We start from the raw sequence: 13,953 nt of genomic DNA on the forward strand, positions 1-13,953 counted from the left end.
CCAGGTAAATTCCAAGAGGTGTATGGACTTCCCTTAAAGAATCTTGCCTTGCTCACGAATTTCCTTTAGAGAAGTGTCCTAGCAGTCTTTACTAGATGTTAACCAGCTATCATCGATTGTTTTGATTTCTGTTATTACATAGAGCAAGAGAAAAGGACATCAGCCCTCTGGTTTCAGACCTTCCATTCAGACTCCAGGCAGCTGACAGCTATATCCAAACTGCCCGTTCCCTTCTCATGAGGAACACAGAAAAGAAGTATTTTAAGATGCAGACCTAGCCCAAATCACTCTCTGTATTCCATCTAACAGGGCAGAGAGAATGACATCTGGCAGTCTGTAGCCCAAAACAATGGCTCCAGCACAGTACCCGGTGCTGTGAAAGACAGTATATGTGGCTAAAAAACCATAGCCCACCTCACGAGCTCTGTGTGCAGTTCTGGTGAAGTCAGATAGCCAGGGGTGCCAGCCTGGCTGCCAGGCGGCCCTTCACTGCCCTCTGCTGGAACGCGGAGGGCTTTGCTCGCAGCATGGTGGAAGTCAGCCACTGCTGTCAGGCGTCTCTTCATTTCTTTCAACAAACTGATATGAGCAGGGCTTTGAAAAAACCTTCTTCCAATACAACCATCAATGGGTAACCTTAAAAAGTACAAGCAGAGATCACAAGATCAACACAAGGTGCTCTTTCTGGATGGCACTAAACTGCAATCAATTAAGGAGTCAATGGCTATAAATATACCACACTAAATCAATACCTGTTACTTCTACCTCAGTGGTTAGTATGAGGCTCCAACAAGATGGTGTGTTTGAAAGCAGTTTTAAAAAGAATGAAAAGCTACACAAATTTCAGATATTATTACCACTTAGCAGTATAGAATAAAGACAGTTTCTGCTCTAGAAGAACTTGCAATGTGGTAGAAAACAGAAAGCCCAGGGACCAATATCTGTATGTTCTGCAGGACTGAATTAAGGGAGTAGGGTGAGCCAGGAACAGGGCTGGAGCCTGAGAACATGGTTGATAACAGTGGACAGTTCTGGCTGGTCAGGGTCCCTTCATTCCCAGGGGAAATACCAGACACCCCCAACCACAGCCCACCAGCTGCCAGGCACAGCCTGGCCTCTGTCCACACCTGCACTGCCCATCACAAATCCACGTGGCTGACCCCCATGACAGTCACACGAGCAGCCTGCTTGGGGCAGTTTCTCTTCCCTTTGCAGCTCCAGGCACCCTAGACTACAACTTGCCTGGCACCAGGTGCTCTCTTCACCCTGTTGGGTACAGAGAGAGCTGCCACAAGATACTCTAAACTCAAAAACTGTCCAGTTTAATAAATGTAAAACAGGGAAATTCCTAGGCAGAGGCTGAAGAGTGGTTCTAACTCAAAGGCCACAGTGTGAGGACACAGAGCATCAGAGCAGTGCAAAGTGATGAACAGGTTCACAGACACTTACAATACCTGGTACCATACCCGTATTGTGGTCCTGGGCGGTGAAGATACAGAAGGAAGAACTTCTGCCAAATGAGAGGCAGAAGAGGGTGATCAGAAGGTGTGACAAGGGCCTGGTGGGCCCAACGATAAATCAGCAGCCTCTGGAGGGATGGGATGATGGGGAGCTTCAGCTGGGCCTGGGCTTTCTATAAAATAGGAGGGGCTTTGAGCAACCATGACATGGTCACAGTTCCAAACAATCTGCTCTTTCTAAATGATCCAAATGAAACACTGAACATTTTGTTTTCAATTCAGTAAGAAAAAAAATCCTATCACTTTATTTTTCCAACCCACTATCTAACACGTTAACTTCCTTGGTAGCAAGGGGGCAGTCTTTCTGTCAAAACATTTCACAGACCCCCCAGATTGGAATGTGTCCTACATGTTTTATCTCATTGCCACGCCTTCCCAGAAAGGGAGCATAAATGCCACAGTGCAAGGGAGCAGAGTGATAGGAAAACCAAAAGTCAATTTTACTGTCAAACATTATCAATCTCTTGAACATTTAGACTGAAAAGGACTTTCAAGAATGATAAAGTCCTTAACAGGGACTGAAACCCAAGAGACAAGACTCTATTATGAGACCCTAAACTAGGTCTTTCATTCCAGTCTTTTCCCTCACTTTAGTGAGCCTAAAGATCAGCTAGGGAGTTTTTAAAATAAATTCCTGGTCCCACTCTAGACTTAGAAACTTAGAATTTCAAAAGCTGGGGTCCACGAATCTGATTTTTAACAAGCTCTCCAGGGGACTGATGCACATGACACCCACTGGCAATTGTTTTAAAACAAGGGCAATACCATCCAGCCATGCATGAACACAGACTTCAGTCATTTATGTGACCTCTTTATGCTAAATAAAGCTTGGAAAGGAAGTATGCACTTCAATTATACAGTTTTAAGCACTGGTTTGGATATTGTACTTTCCAAACATTTACAACAATAGAAAATGCAGAAGTTCCCAAGATTTTAGATGAATCCATCAGTAAACCCACTCAATGCAGAACTGCTATGTGCACCTTCAGAGCTTGGTCAGGGGTAAAAGCAGAGTTTATAACCAGTTCCCCTTCTACAACTCTTCGGAGCTGGGAGTCTTCTTCAAAGATGGACTCCATGTTCAGTACTGTCCAGGCGAACCAGACCTACAAGGATGGCAGGTAAGAGTGAGAGGAATGAGTAGCTCACTCAGCTGAAATACATCCCGGTAGTCTACAAATTCGCATCTCTTCGACCAGATATCTCAATCAACAACTATTTATAGCTTCCACAATTAACAGAGTTCTTACACCTATCACTGTTCCTGTCACAGATATAAATTTAGATAAAACAAATCATTGAAAAATGCTAAATTCCTTCAGAAATGCCACTTCAGTACAAGAAGATACTCGTTCACACAATTATTTATTGGGCAGGTTCCATATGCACGAGAGTCAGGAAAGAGGGTCAGATATAAGTTCTGGCCTCAAGAAGTTTTCTAACTCTTCAAGGAGATGAGACTAATATAGAAGTAACTACAATGTGAAGTGAGAGGAGTCAGGAGTCAAGTGCAACATGAAGCTGGTGGAAGGAGGGCAGGGCCACAGAGGTGGGAAGACAGAAATGGCTCTGCATGGAGAATGGGGGCGAAGGCATGCCTGGCAGGAGGAGTTTCAGCTGGATCATGAAAGGAGAAAGGAAGAGCAGGAGGCAAGACTGATGGGAGGGTGAAGGATGTCCCTACTGGTGTAAGTGACAAATCGGGGACATAATGTGACACACAAGTCGGACAGGAGGTTAACAATGAAGAAGTGGCTGCTGCTAATGGTGATCAGAACAGCCAACACTGAATACGTGCCTCATAGCTGGACTAGCATGGGTCTGGGTATGTTACAGGCAGGTGTGATCATTATTACACAGAGGAGGAAACTGAGGATATAGAGGTGAGCAAGCTGTCCAAGGCTCAGGGCTAACAGAGCAGATTGAACCAGTGGTCTGGCTCCAGCATCTGCTCTTAACTACGCTGCTGGGCAGGCCCTGCAGTCAGCCAAACCAGGCCTGACCATGAGCTGTTGGATCCTGAGCCAGCCATTTGGTCCCACAAAACCTCAGTTAACTTCTCTGTGAAACAGCAACAGCACCTTCTCTACAGAGGGCCACGGGGAGGATTAGATAGTAGGTGCTACATGAACGCTACTTAAAGCCAGCAGCACTATATCAGCAAAGATGGTAACACCATTAAAAGTTCCCAAAGATGACCAATCTTTGGCTGCAGGGGCTTTCCTACCTGAGTGGGTGTGGCCAAGCCCTCCACGAAGGAAGGAGTGATGTTGCCAGCCACAATCCAGCTCACCAAAGAAGAGAGCAGACTCCGGTCACAGTGGTAACCCAAAGCATTCTACACAGGGGACACGGTGTGCAGCAGAGAGAAGAGGCTTTAAAAAAACCTTATCAAGAATATCAGCAATTATCTTCCCACGATGGTAGGTTCTGGTAAGACATGGATTTCACTAGTCCCCCCCCAGCAATGATAGTCACAGGCAGCATGTTACAGCCAAATGCAGTGAGCAAGGATCCTCCTCGGGGATCCTTCCCTTTGGCTTCCCTGGAGTCTACACTGGCAGGACTATGGTTCCTAAGATTAGGCCCCATCAAGACCAATCTTGTCAATGATTGAAAGACAAATTCTCTAACAGATTTACCTTATGTTGCTGGTAGAGCAACTTCTGCACACAGTCTTCCTGCATCAGCTGAAAAGCTGTTTTACACAAGTGGTCCATAAGGAAGAGGATGGGTTGTTCTCGGTACCAAAGATGCTGGCTTATTAGAGCCTGAACCCAGAACTCTAACACAGCAACGGGACCCACTTCGTTGGGCTGAGTGCTTATGGATATGTGAGCCTATGGAGAAAGGGCTCCAGTGATGTGGAGGTAAGAGTTAGTCTCCCATTCTTAAAACACCAGCAAAACAACTACAAGCACTACAAGCACACATCTGCTGACGTTTTTGGCCAAAAGCACTGCGGTGAGTGCTCTGAAATGACCAACACTCAGATGTGCTACCACCAGCATGCTTGACTGGGAAGGTGAGCAAGGGTGAATTCAGGGGCTTCCTCAGGGTCTGACCTGGATCATGCTGTTGAGAAGCTTCACGTTGTCCCCATGGGTGGCTCCTGTCAGGTGCTGCGCCACCTTGTGGGTGACCTGCTGTGTGACCCCCTGAGGGACACCACTGTCCAAGTGTAGGAACAAGAGGAGGTGTGACAGAAACCTGCCAAGGACACAGGACAATCAATACCCGACCTTCTAATCAGAAGTCAGTAAAATATTCAGGGGCTGATGACTTATGAGGAAACAGAAAACAAAGCTCTATTCAGGGATTTCAATAAATCTTCAAGAAGTCAGAAAAATGAAGTTTTCAAATTTAAGGTGGGTTAAAAGGAATCTTCTCTACAGCTATATCCAAGACACACCAACACATACACAAGTCAAAGAGTGACAGCCCAAGTGCCCCTTTATCTCTCCTCACTCCCCCCAAAGCAGATGGCTAGAAAACCATCCCATAATCCTATATTGGGTGTTGACTTGTGTGAACAAGGTAGTGTAAGGGGCCCTGTGGGACGCGGGGGTAGGGTCCCACCACAGTCAGTCAGGACGTGCCCTCAGCTCCCTGGGTGTACCGGCTTCCTCCTCCCATCTCCCTCCTCCTCTGGGTTTTCAGCCTGAAGCACTCCCCCACACCTAACTGGGCAATGTCCTCCTCATTCTCCACATCTCACCTATAATGCCCTTTGCCCAGAGGACACCTCCTGACCCTTCCCTGCCAAATAAAATACACCCAACACATTAAATGTCTCCCAATCCTGCACTCAAACGCCCCCTTGCCCAGCCACCCACTGCCTCCTACCCCACCCCCCTCCAAGTTGTGACAACCAAAATCATCTCCAGACATGACCAAATGTCCTCTGAGGGTCAAAATCACCCCTGGCTAAAACTACTAAAACTACCACTTTAGAATCATGAGCCTTTGTCCCCAGTTGTATGAACCAACACATCCCCTTCTTGGTGAAATCAGTGTGCACCGGATTTTTACCATGTGCAATTAAGAATCTTGATTCATAACCCATCCTTAATTCCCTCCCTCCCCAAGCAGCTACTTCATTTACCATAAATCACATATACTTTTACCCATAATGCAAATGCAACCTATACACCACAGCCTTTCCAATAATACTTTGCTTCTTAACTTTGAAACTACCTCAAAAGTCTTTTCTCAACATTATGAATGTCTCATGAGATAAGCACCTTCTTATGTATCTTATCTGTTTGTAATACTGCAGACAATGAAAAGCAATGTGTTTTTCTACCGTTACAATGGCAAAGCCATTTACTGCTCAATGTCAGGTTTCATGGAAACAACTGCTCCTTCAAATACTAATAAGCTATAAGGAATCTAAAATTAAATGAAAAAGGGAAGTACCTTTCATGAAAATAAAACTGGAATCATAATGAGTCACTGTTCATCAACCTGCATCCTAACTAGGGAAGAAGTTTTCTGCCTCACAAAAAACACACTACTGAATTACATGATTCCCTATTTTACTTGCAAATACAGTCGTCTGTACTCCCTGGGCTGTACTCTACTTACTGCTCGTTCTTCAGAAGGTAATACTGGCAAGGGTAGAACAAAGGCAGGATCTTATCCAGGACATGAACCACTGTTCTCAAATGCCTCGATTGGACCAGAATTCCCAACAGTGAGATGCCTTCGGCACAGAACTTCTCAATGCTAAAAAAAGAGACAAAGGCAATGAGCACTCAAGGTTGCCAGTTCAGGAAATGATGTTATTCTAATGAGCCATCAGCCTACTTGCCACCCAAATGATCTCAGGTCTCCAACACATTTTTGCAGAGCCAAACTTCACACAGAAACACCAGCATCAGACCTCTGGAAATACAAAGAAGCTTAAACCGTTCAACTAAATTTTAATTTTATAGATGAGAAAAGTGAGGTATCATGCCCAATTCACAGAATTTCCTAGTGTAGGGCCAAAATGAGAACCCAGGTTTGCAAATTTCCAGTCCAGAGCACTCGCCACGACCCTATTTTGCTTCTCAAATGGTGCTTCTTCTAAGAATCATGGGGCTCTCACTGTCTGCATATTTCCACAAGGGATTAGAGGGAAGGGAAGATTCAAAAGTGAGTTCACTCTGTTAGTATAAACTGGCAAAATTCTTCTGAAACCAATTTGCATAAAAATTTCTTTGGCTCACCTCAGAAAATCTATCTTTAAGAAATAACCTCAAGTGTGGGGAAAATTTGTCAGATGATCCATGATGCACTTTTCAAAATTATTTAAAATCACAGATTCAGAGGCAGAAATGATTTGTGTAAATTTTGGAAAAATCCATTCAATGCGAGTATTATTACAACATTTAAAAATGATGCATACAAGGGGCACCTGTGTGGCTCAGTCAGTTAGGCGTCCAACTCTTAGTTTTGGCTCAGGTTGTGATCTCACAGTTGAGAGATCAAGTCCCCCATGGGGCACCATGCTCAGTTCAGAGTCTGCTTGAGATTCTTTTTTCTTCCCTCTCCCTCCTCCCTCTGCCCCTCCTCCCACTCGTGTTCTCTGTCTAAAAAATAAAATAAATAAATAAAATCTTTAAAAATAATGCATATAATGTCCAAGCGCAACATGGAAAAATTCTACTATACTCATGTTGGAGGAAAAAAAAGGTTATACTTCTGATTACAAAAGAAGAATTATAAAAAAAAAAAGAATTATAAAAAGGGGAAAAAACAGGGACAATGTCACACCAAAATGTTCACTGTGCTAGAGAGGTTGAAGTAAGTGGCTCTTTCTCTCATCTTCTTACCTTATAGTTTGATTATACTAGTTTGATTCTAGGGTAAATGTCATTTCAAAACATAAAAGTATTAGTGCAAAGATTATGCCACCAGGAAATGTTTATAATATTAGAATGAAAAACAACGGATATACAAAATTATACATACATTATAACTTCCATAAAAGATCAAAGGAAAAAATAATGGGTAAAAATAAACAGAAAAAAAACCATAGTGTTTCAATAGGGTAAAAAAGATTCTGGGTGATTTCTTTGACTATTGTTTTCTGTATTGTGTGATGTTCTATTCATGTACAACTTCTATCCCTGCATAATCTGCTCCCAACCCCAAGCACATTTATAAGATTGTTTTAGGTTAGTTCTAATACAAATATATATATCCTTGATGACAATGGGTGGATGGAGGTCAGCCCCAAAGGGAAACACTTTATTCTCATCTTTACTCCCATTCAGGATTCAGTAATCAGCACCAAACAAATATTTATGTTTGGGGAAGACCCACAGTAGCTTCAGTGAATAAAGAGTACAATCCCAGAACGAATACAGGAAATGAGAGAAATCACAGAACGATTAAGTTCAGAACACTACCCTCAGAATCCACAGACCAGCCATGTGCTGAATATGTTAAAAGTATTATCACTCGCTTAAGGCTCATCAAGTAAGTCCAGGACTATCATTACCCCCATACTAGAGATGAGAAACATGTGCAGGTACAGGAAACTGAATGACACTAGGGCTACTGGGAAAAATGCGAAGTGCCTTCTAAAGTCCCTATATAACATCTCTTCTCGCCCCAGTGGATCAATTCTACTCTTTTTTTCCTGACTTTCAAATTTGTCCATTGCATTTTGGCCCTACTCACCTACCTGGTCACCTCTATTCACCAACATGAAGCATGGGCTTGGGTCAGGAGTGTTTCCTCATCACTCCCCACCTCTCCCCACTCCCCACTCAGAGACCCGATTCTCCTTCCCACATTCATGCAATCAAATACCACTGGTTCAAGTTTTGGAGTTATACAGATAGTGCCCTTGCCTTCAAGGAGCATGCAGTGCACGAGTATTACACTACAACACAGTAAGGGTGTTGCTCGGCGTGTATGAGTGCTGTGGCGTGGGGTTGTGGGGGGCAGGGGGTGGATGGTCTGTAGCTGAATCCCCAACACTGTGGGCAGTCACCTGGAGAGGGTGAGCATTACCACTCTACCCCCTAGCCTCAGACGCCTTCTCTACTTAGGACTCCTCTTCAAAGCTTAGCAACTCTATGTAGATATTCTGCTACTGATCTCTCCTTCCTTCAAATTCCTTCTGCCCATACTTTTGGATGCTTCTCAATCCAGGCTGTACCATAGAATAATCTGCAGAACTGGCCCCCAGACCAATTCGATCAGGATTCTCACCCTCTTCACTGCACAGGCAGTTTGAGAAGCACTCTGAATATGACTCTAAAGAGTCAGTTGGGGTGGAGAAGCACTGCTTTACCAATCTCATCTGGCCCACAATGACATCTTTAGTGCTGCCAATTGTTTGTTGTCCATCATCTCCACTACCCTGTCAACAACGTAAAGGTAGCTAACCAATAATATCGTATCGCCCCATTTCATGGCACAAGGCCAAAGACAAACAGCTGATGGGACACCTGGCATCCCCCTGAAAATATACACAACGTGGAACAAGATGATGAAATCAGGATGCTAAAAAGGTATTACAGGGAGTCTAAAATGCAAGAACCAGAAAGCATGTAGGTGAAAGAGATTTTAGAAAAAATTAGTATTTCATAGGAAAATGATCTTTTCAAAAAAAAAAAAACAAAGATTTTTAATCAACTAAGAACTCGTTCATTTACTTCCTGCACCAGCTGCTGATTGCACCAGCTATAGCCTTCAGCACTAGGGATAAAATGGTAACACAAGACCAACATGGTTCCTGGGGTTAGGACCTCACAGATGATCCCTGAGAAGACTGAACAGACAACTATAACAGTGTGGTAAATGCTCCAGTGGAAGAGACAGAGACAGCTCTGGGCTCACGCCAGAGAGCCATGTGACCTGATCAGGCATTTCTTTCCCCTGGACAGGTTTAACTCTTTAGGGGAAAAGCCTGAGTCTGCCATCACTTTAAACAAAATTCAGTACAGATGACCAATTATTTTTATGTGATCTCTGTTCCAAGGAAAGAAAGTAACTACTGCTGACATAAACATTCCACTCTGAGGGACAGATATACTCTGTCCTTGTCTATAATGTATAAGGTGATTTTTTGGAACATATCTGTCTTATATGAATTTGGGCAGCCATTTCCCCTGGAGAAGCCATTAATAAGGCTTATGATTTGGTCCTGATCACCTTTAGATAGGTTTGATGGAGGCCTCAGACCTTGGGATGTGAAAAATGAGAACTAGAATCACTGACGATGAGATTCAACAACCCTAGGGGCTCAGCCCACACTGTACCTGTGGCCCATGGCTGTCATAGCTAAGGCCAGATAACAGCCGATGGGCATGCCTGCCTTAACAGCCTTCAGGAGAGGATGAAACGTGGGGGACTCCGTCATGTCAGGCACAGTGCTGGAGAAGGGCACAGCTGGACAATTCTGCTGTATTCCATAATCATTTTTGTGCAGTTTTAACCTCAAGATCAAGTTCCAGGCCCACTGGTTAAATGAGGTCTCAGGTGTCTCTCCATATCGAACAATACTGGCCAAATATGAAACCTAAAACAATTATTTATTGTAAACCACATTAGTCACACACAAATTAAGTCAGTAAGCTCACCCGCCCATTTCCTTCTGTGATCGACAACATCTTCAAAAGAGAGGTCATTCTACTTGCCAGGAGTCAGTGTTTGCAGCACTCAATGCAATTTCTCACAACTGACCACTTCTGCTCAATTGCTAGTCACTTTGTGAACCTGATCTGAGTCAGTGCACGCAAAGGAGTAATAACACAAAAGTTGGTACACAACAAATGATGTGGTGATAAATATGCTTTAACAACCAGCCCGGAGTGTGGGAGGTGATTTACACGGTTTGTCACTTATGGTGGTCAGTTTTCAAGCTACCAATAGGTTAATAATCTGGTTTGCAAGTTCCTAGAAATTTAACAGTCTGTTCTCTTGAGCCAATACATACCAGCTCCAGCTCCAGCTCATATCAAAGTCCACAATATTAAAATGGTCATATATAGGCTACTTCTCAAAGAAACATTCTTATCCAACCACAGAATTCAATTTCAGTATCTTAAGTGACCAGAATGTCCATAGGTAACCTAAGAGTAAATACTGTACCTTTATCCACCCAGGCCACTTACAATAAAGATGTTAATATACAAGAGAAGTAAATACCTGCTTCATACTTTCAGAAAGAAGTCCAGCATATGGCTTCTGTGCAAGGTATTTCTGGTATGCTTCAAGAATCATTAAAGCCACTTCAGCATGGACTGCTTGATCCAGATGAAGGGTACCCTTGTAAAGAAAAAAATAATCACAAACGTGCCATCTTGATTTTTTTTTTTAACATACCCTTGAACAAGAAGACTAGGAAGAGTAGTAAAAAAGGACAGACCTTGGATGTAGAACCTAAGCTTTCGAAAAATTACATCCACGAACAATAGGAAAAAAACACTGAAATCTTAAAGAATCATTACATTGCACTTAAATAGGTTTGAACTCAAGTCATCTTGGCTCAGGTCATGATCTCAGGATTTCTGCCTGAGACACACACTCTCTCTCTCTCCCCCTCTCACCCTCCATCTCTCACACACATGCAAGTACACGCTCTCTCCTCTAACTAAATAAAATATTTCTTTTTAAAAAAAGATACTCAACACAGATAAAATATTCCTTCAGGAGCCTGAAGTTGCCTATTGAATTTCCCATCCAATCTTCCTTTGCAACCTGAAGAAATACATTTTTTTAAAATAGATAGATGGGGGGCAGCCCTGGTGGCTCAGTGGTTTAGCGCCGCCTTCAGCCCCGGGCCTGATCCTGGAAACCTGGGATCGAGTCCCACATCGGGCTCCCTGCGTGGAGCCTGCTTCTCCTTCTGCCTGTGTATGTTCCTCTCTCTTTCTCTATGTCTCTCATGAATAAATAAATAAAATCTTAAAAAAAAAAAAAAGATAGATGGGTGGATTGATTGATTGACTGACTGACTTATCTGAGAGCATGAGCAGCGGGGAGAGGGAGAAGCAAGCTCCGCATTGGACAGAGAACTTGACATGGGGCTCTGGGGCTTGATCCCAGGACCCTGGAATCATGACCTGAGCCAAAGGCAGACACTTCACCCACTGAGCCACCAGGAGCCCCAAGAAATACATTTCTTAATCCTTTAACAGAAAGTGATTTTCCTAACTAACGAAGGTTCATAGAGACTCTTGTAGGGAGGTCTTCACACAGCCTGCTGGGACAGAGAGGACTGAGAGGTTCTATTCATAAGTCAGAAAACACAAAGATGAAAAACAGCCCACTATAGCTCTCACCCACCAGCACTGGATTGGGAGAAGCCCCAGATGGACCCAGGGGCAGGCCCAGGTGGTCAGGGACACTTTGGGAGAAAAGCTCCCTGGCTCGTTTTCTCATCTGTACAAACAGGGGTCAAGTTCATGCAAACCACATAAGATGGTTATGAGGACTAAATGATTTGTTCAGAACACAATCTGGCAGAGAGAGAGGGCTGAGTTCTCTCCAATTTTCCCTTTATAATATTGAAACATTTTTTAAGATTTTATTTATTTATTCATAGACAGAGAGAGAGGCAGAGAGAGAAGCAGGCATCATACAGAGAGCCCAATGTGGGACTCGATCCAGGGTCTCCAGGATCACGCCCTGGGCTGCAGGCAGCGCTAAACCGTTGCGCCACCAGGGCTGCCCAATATTGAAACATTTTGATCTAAGAGCTAATTAATAAGGCCTAGGGTAAAGGGGAAGGTAAGTTTAGCAGTCAAAATCATTGACATGCTATCTTTGGAGATATATGATAGATAGCAAACTCTTAATAATAATAAGCTATTACTAATAAGACTGTTAATAAACTATTATGAACAAAAACTACCACTGCTGAGTACTTACTGTGCACCAAGAACTGTCCTAAATGTTCTGCATGTCCTAACTTGCTGAACCCTTGCAAAACCCTACAAGGTAAGCATGTGAGTATCACACTGAGGGATGACCAACTAAGGCCCTGAGAGTTCAGGATGCATTTGGGATCATATAGCCAGAAGACGGCAGAGCTGGGAACAGAACCTGGGTATTCAGGCTAGCTTATAGCTCAGGCTCCTAACCAACGCATGATGTTTTAGGAGACAAATCTGGCAATGACATCTAAGAGAAAATGCAGGAGGAAAAGGGACCAGAGATAGGAGAGGCAAGTAAAAGGGACTTCAGTAAATAGCTAGAGATAACACAACAGATGCCAGCAGTCTATGGGAAAACAAGAATTTTCACTGTGGAACAATTTATCTTCTTTTAAAGGATGGTCCCTCTGCAAAACAGAATTAAAGAAAAGACCCTAAACTCTGACACAGCTAACAGAATTTGCAGACCTTGCAAATGATACTTAGAAATGTTTATGTTCTGAGAAAACATTTCTTTAAAACTGATGCGTGTAGAACCCTCCAGTCTGTAGAGAATGGTTTTAACACATACCTGGTCACCAAATCCCCAATTTAGTCCTTCTAGAATAACGCAGGCCAATTTATTCTTCACCATTGTCAGGTTATAATTCAGTAACCAATCCCGAATGACGGCTATCTCAGGGGCAGATGGTCGCCAGAGATACAAAGGCAGTTCTTTAAACAAGTATAAAGAAACCTTATTTAAAAGAAAATGAGGACAATTAAGATCGAAACTTAAGAACAATCCTCTATTACTACAGTATTATATTATTAAACTGCTTGTAAAAAATATTTCCAAGAGGAAGTGGGGTTTTGTTTGATTGTTAGACAAATGAAATGGACATCATGGACAACCAAATGAAATAAATACTGTTAGACTACTGAAATGGACATCACAGCCAGCCAAATAAAATAACTAATGATACACCAAAAGCACATTTTGCTACCCTTTGTAAAGGTCAATAACCTCTTGTTATATACAAATTGATATACCTCCATTTAAGAAAACCACCATACCAAGACCCAAATTTAAAGCCAGGATAAATGAGGAGACAGTCATTCATTTTATGGAGAGACTTAGCACTTTAAATAGTTACTTAAACAAACAAAAAACAGAAATAGACTCAAATACAGAGAACAAACTGGTAGTTGCCAGAGGGGAGAGGCATAAGGGAATGGGTGAAAAAGGTACAGGCTTCCAGTTATAAAATAAATAAGTCACAGGGATGAGAAGTATTAGCACAGGGATAACGGTCAATGATATTGTAATAACTCTGTAGAGTGACGGATGGTGACTACACTTATCCTGGTGATTATTTCATAATGTATGCAATTGTTGAATCACTATGTTGTACACCTGAAACGAATATAATATCGCATGTCAACTATTAAAAAAAAACTATTATTTCTTCTATGGCATTTAAAAAGATATTTCTGTTAGCCTCCGAGCAATCTGGGGAAGAGGGACAAGGAGTGGATGGAGGTAAAGATGAAACAAGATCAAACAAGAGTTG

At 42.9% G+C, this 13,953-nt stretch overlaps 1 protein-coding gene across 1 annotated transcript in view; it reads right to left on the reverse strand.

Annotated features, from left to right (window-relative positions):
- The window catches only part of EPG5 (ectopic P-granules 5 autophagy tethering factor), a 103,546-nt gene that overhangs the window by 52,732 nt on the left and 36,861 nt on the right, over positions 1-13,953 (reverse strand). The window contains exons 14-23 of the mRNA XM_077900642.1: positions 12,972-13,136; positions 10,671-10,790; positions 9,782-10,041; positions 6,108-6,248; positions 4,586-4,730; positions 4,163-4,360; positions 3,748-3,858; positions 2,504-2,626; positions 1,467-1,633; positions 415-636 (exon numbers count right to left, since the gene is read on the reverse strand). Coding sequence (XP_077756768.1) covers positions 415-636; positions 1,467-1,633; positions 2,504-2,626; positions 3,748-3,858; positions 4,163-4,360; positions 4,586-4,730; positions 6,108-6,248; positions 9,782-10,041; positions 10,671-10,790; positions 12,972-13,136 — 1,652 coding nt within the window. The remainder of the gene's footprint in view (positions 1-414; positions 637-1,466; positions 1,634-2,503; positions 2,627-3,747; positions 3,859-4,162; positions 4,361-4,585; positions 4,731-6,107; positions 6,249-9,781; positions 10,042-10,670; positions 10,791-12,971; positions 13,137-13,953) is intronic.

The sequence above is a fragment of the Canis aureus genome, chromosome 6 (assembly GCF_053574225.1).
Source record: "Canis aureus isolate CA01 chromosome 6, VMU_Caureus_v.1.0, whole genome shotgun sequence".
NCBI lineage: Eukaryota > Metazoa > Chordata > Mammalia > Carnivora > Canidae > Canis > Canis aureus.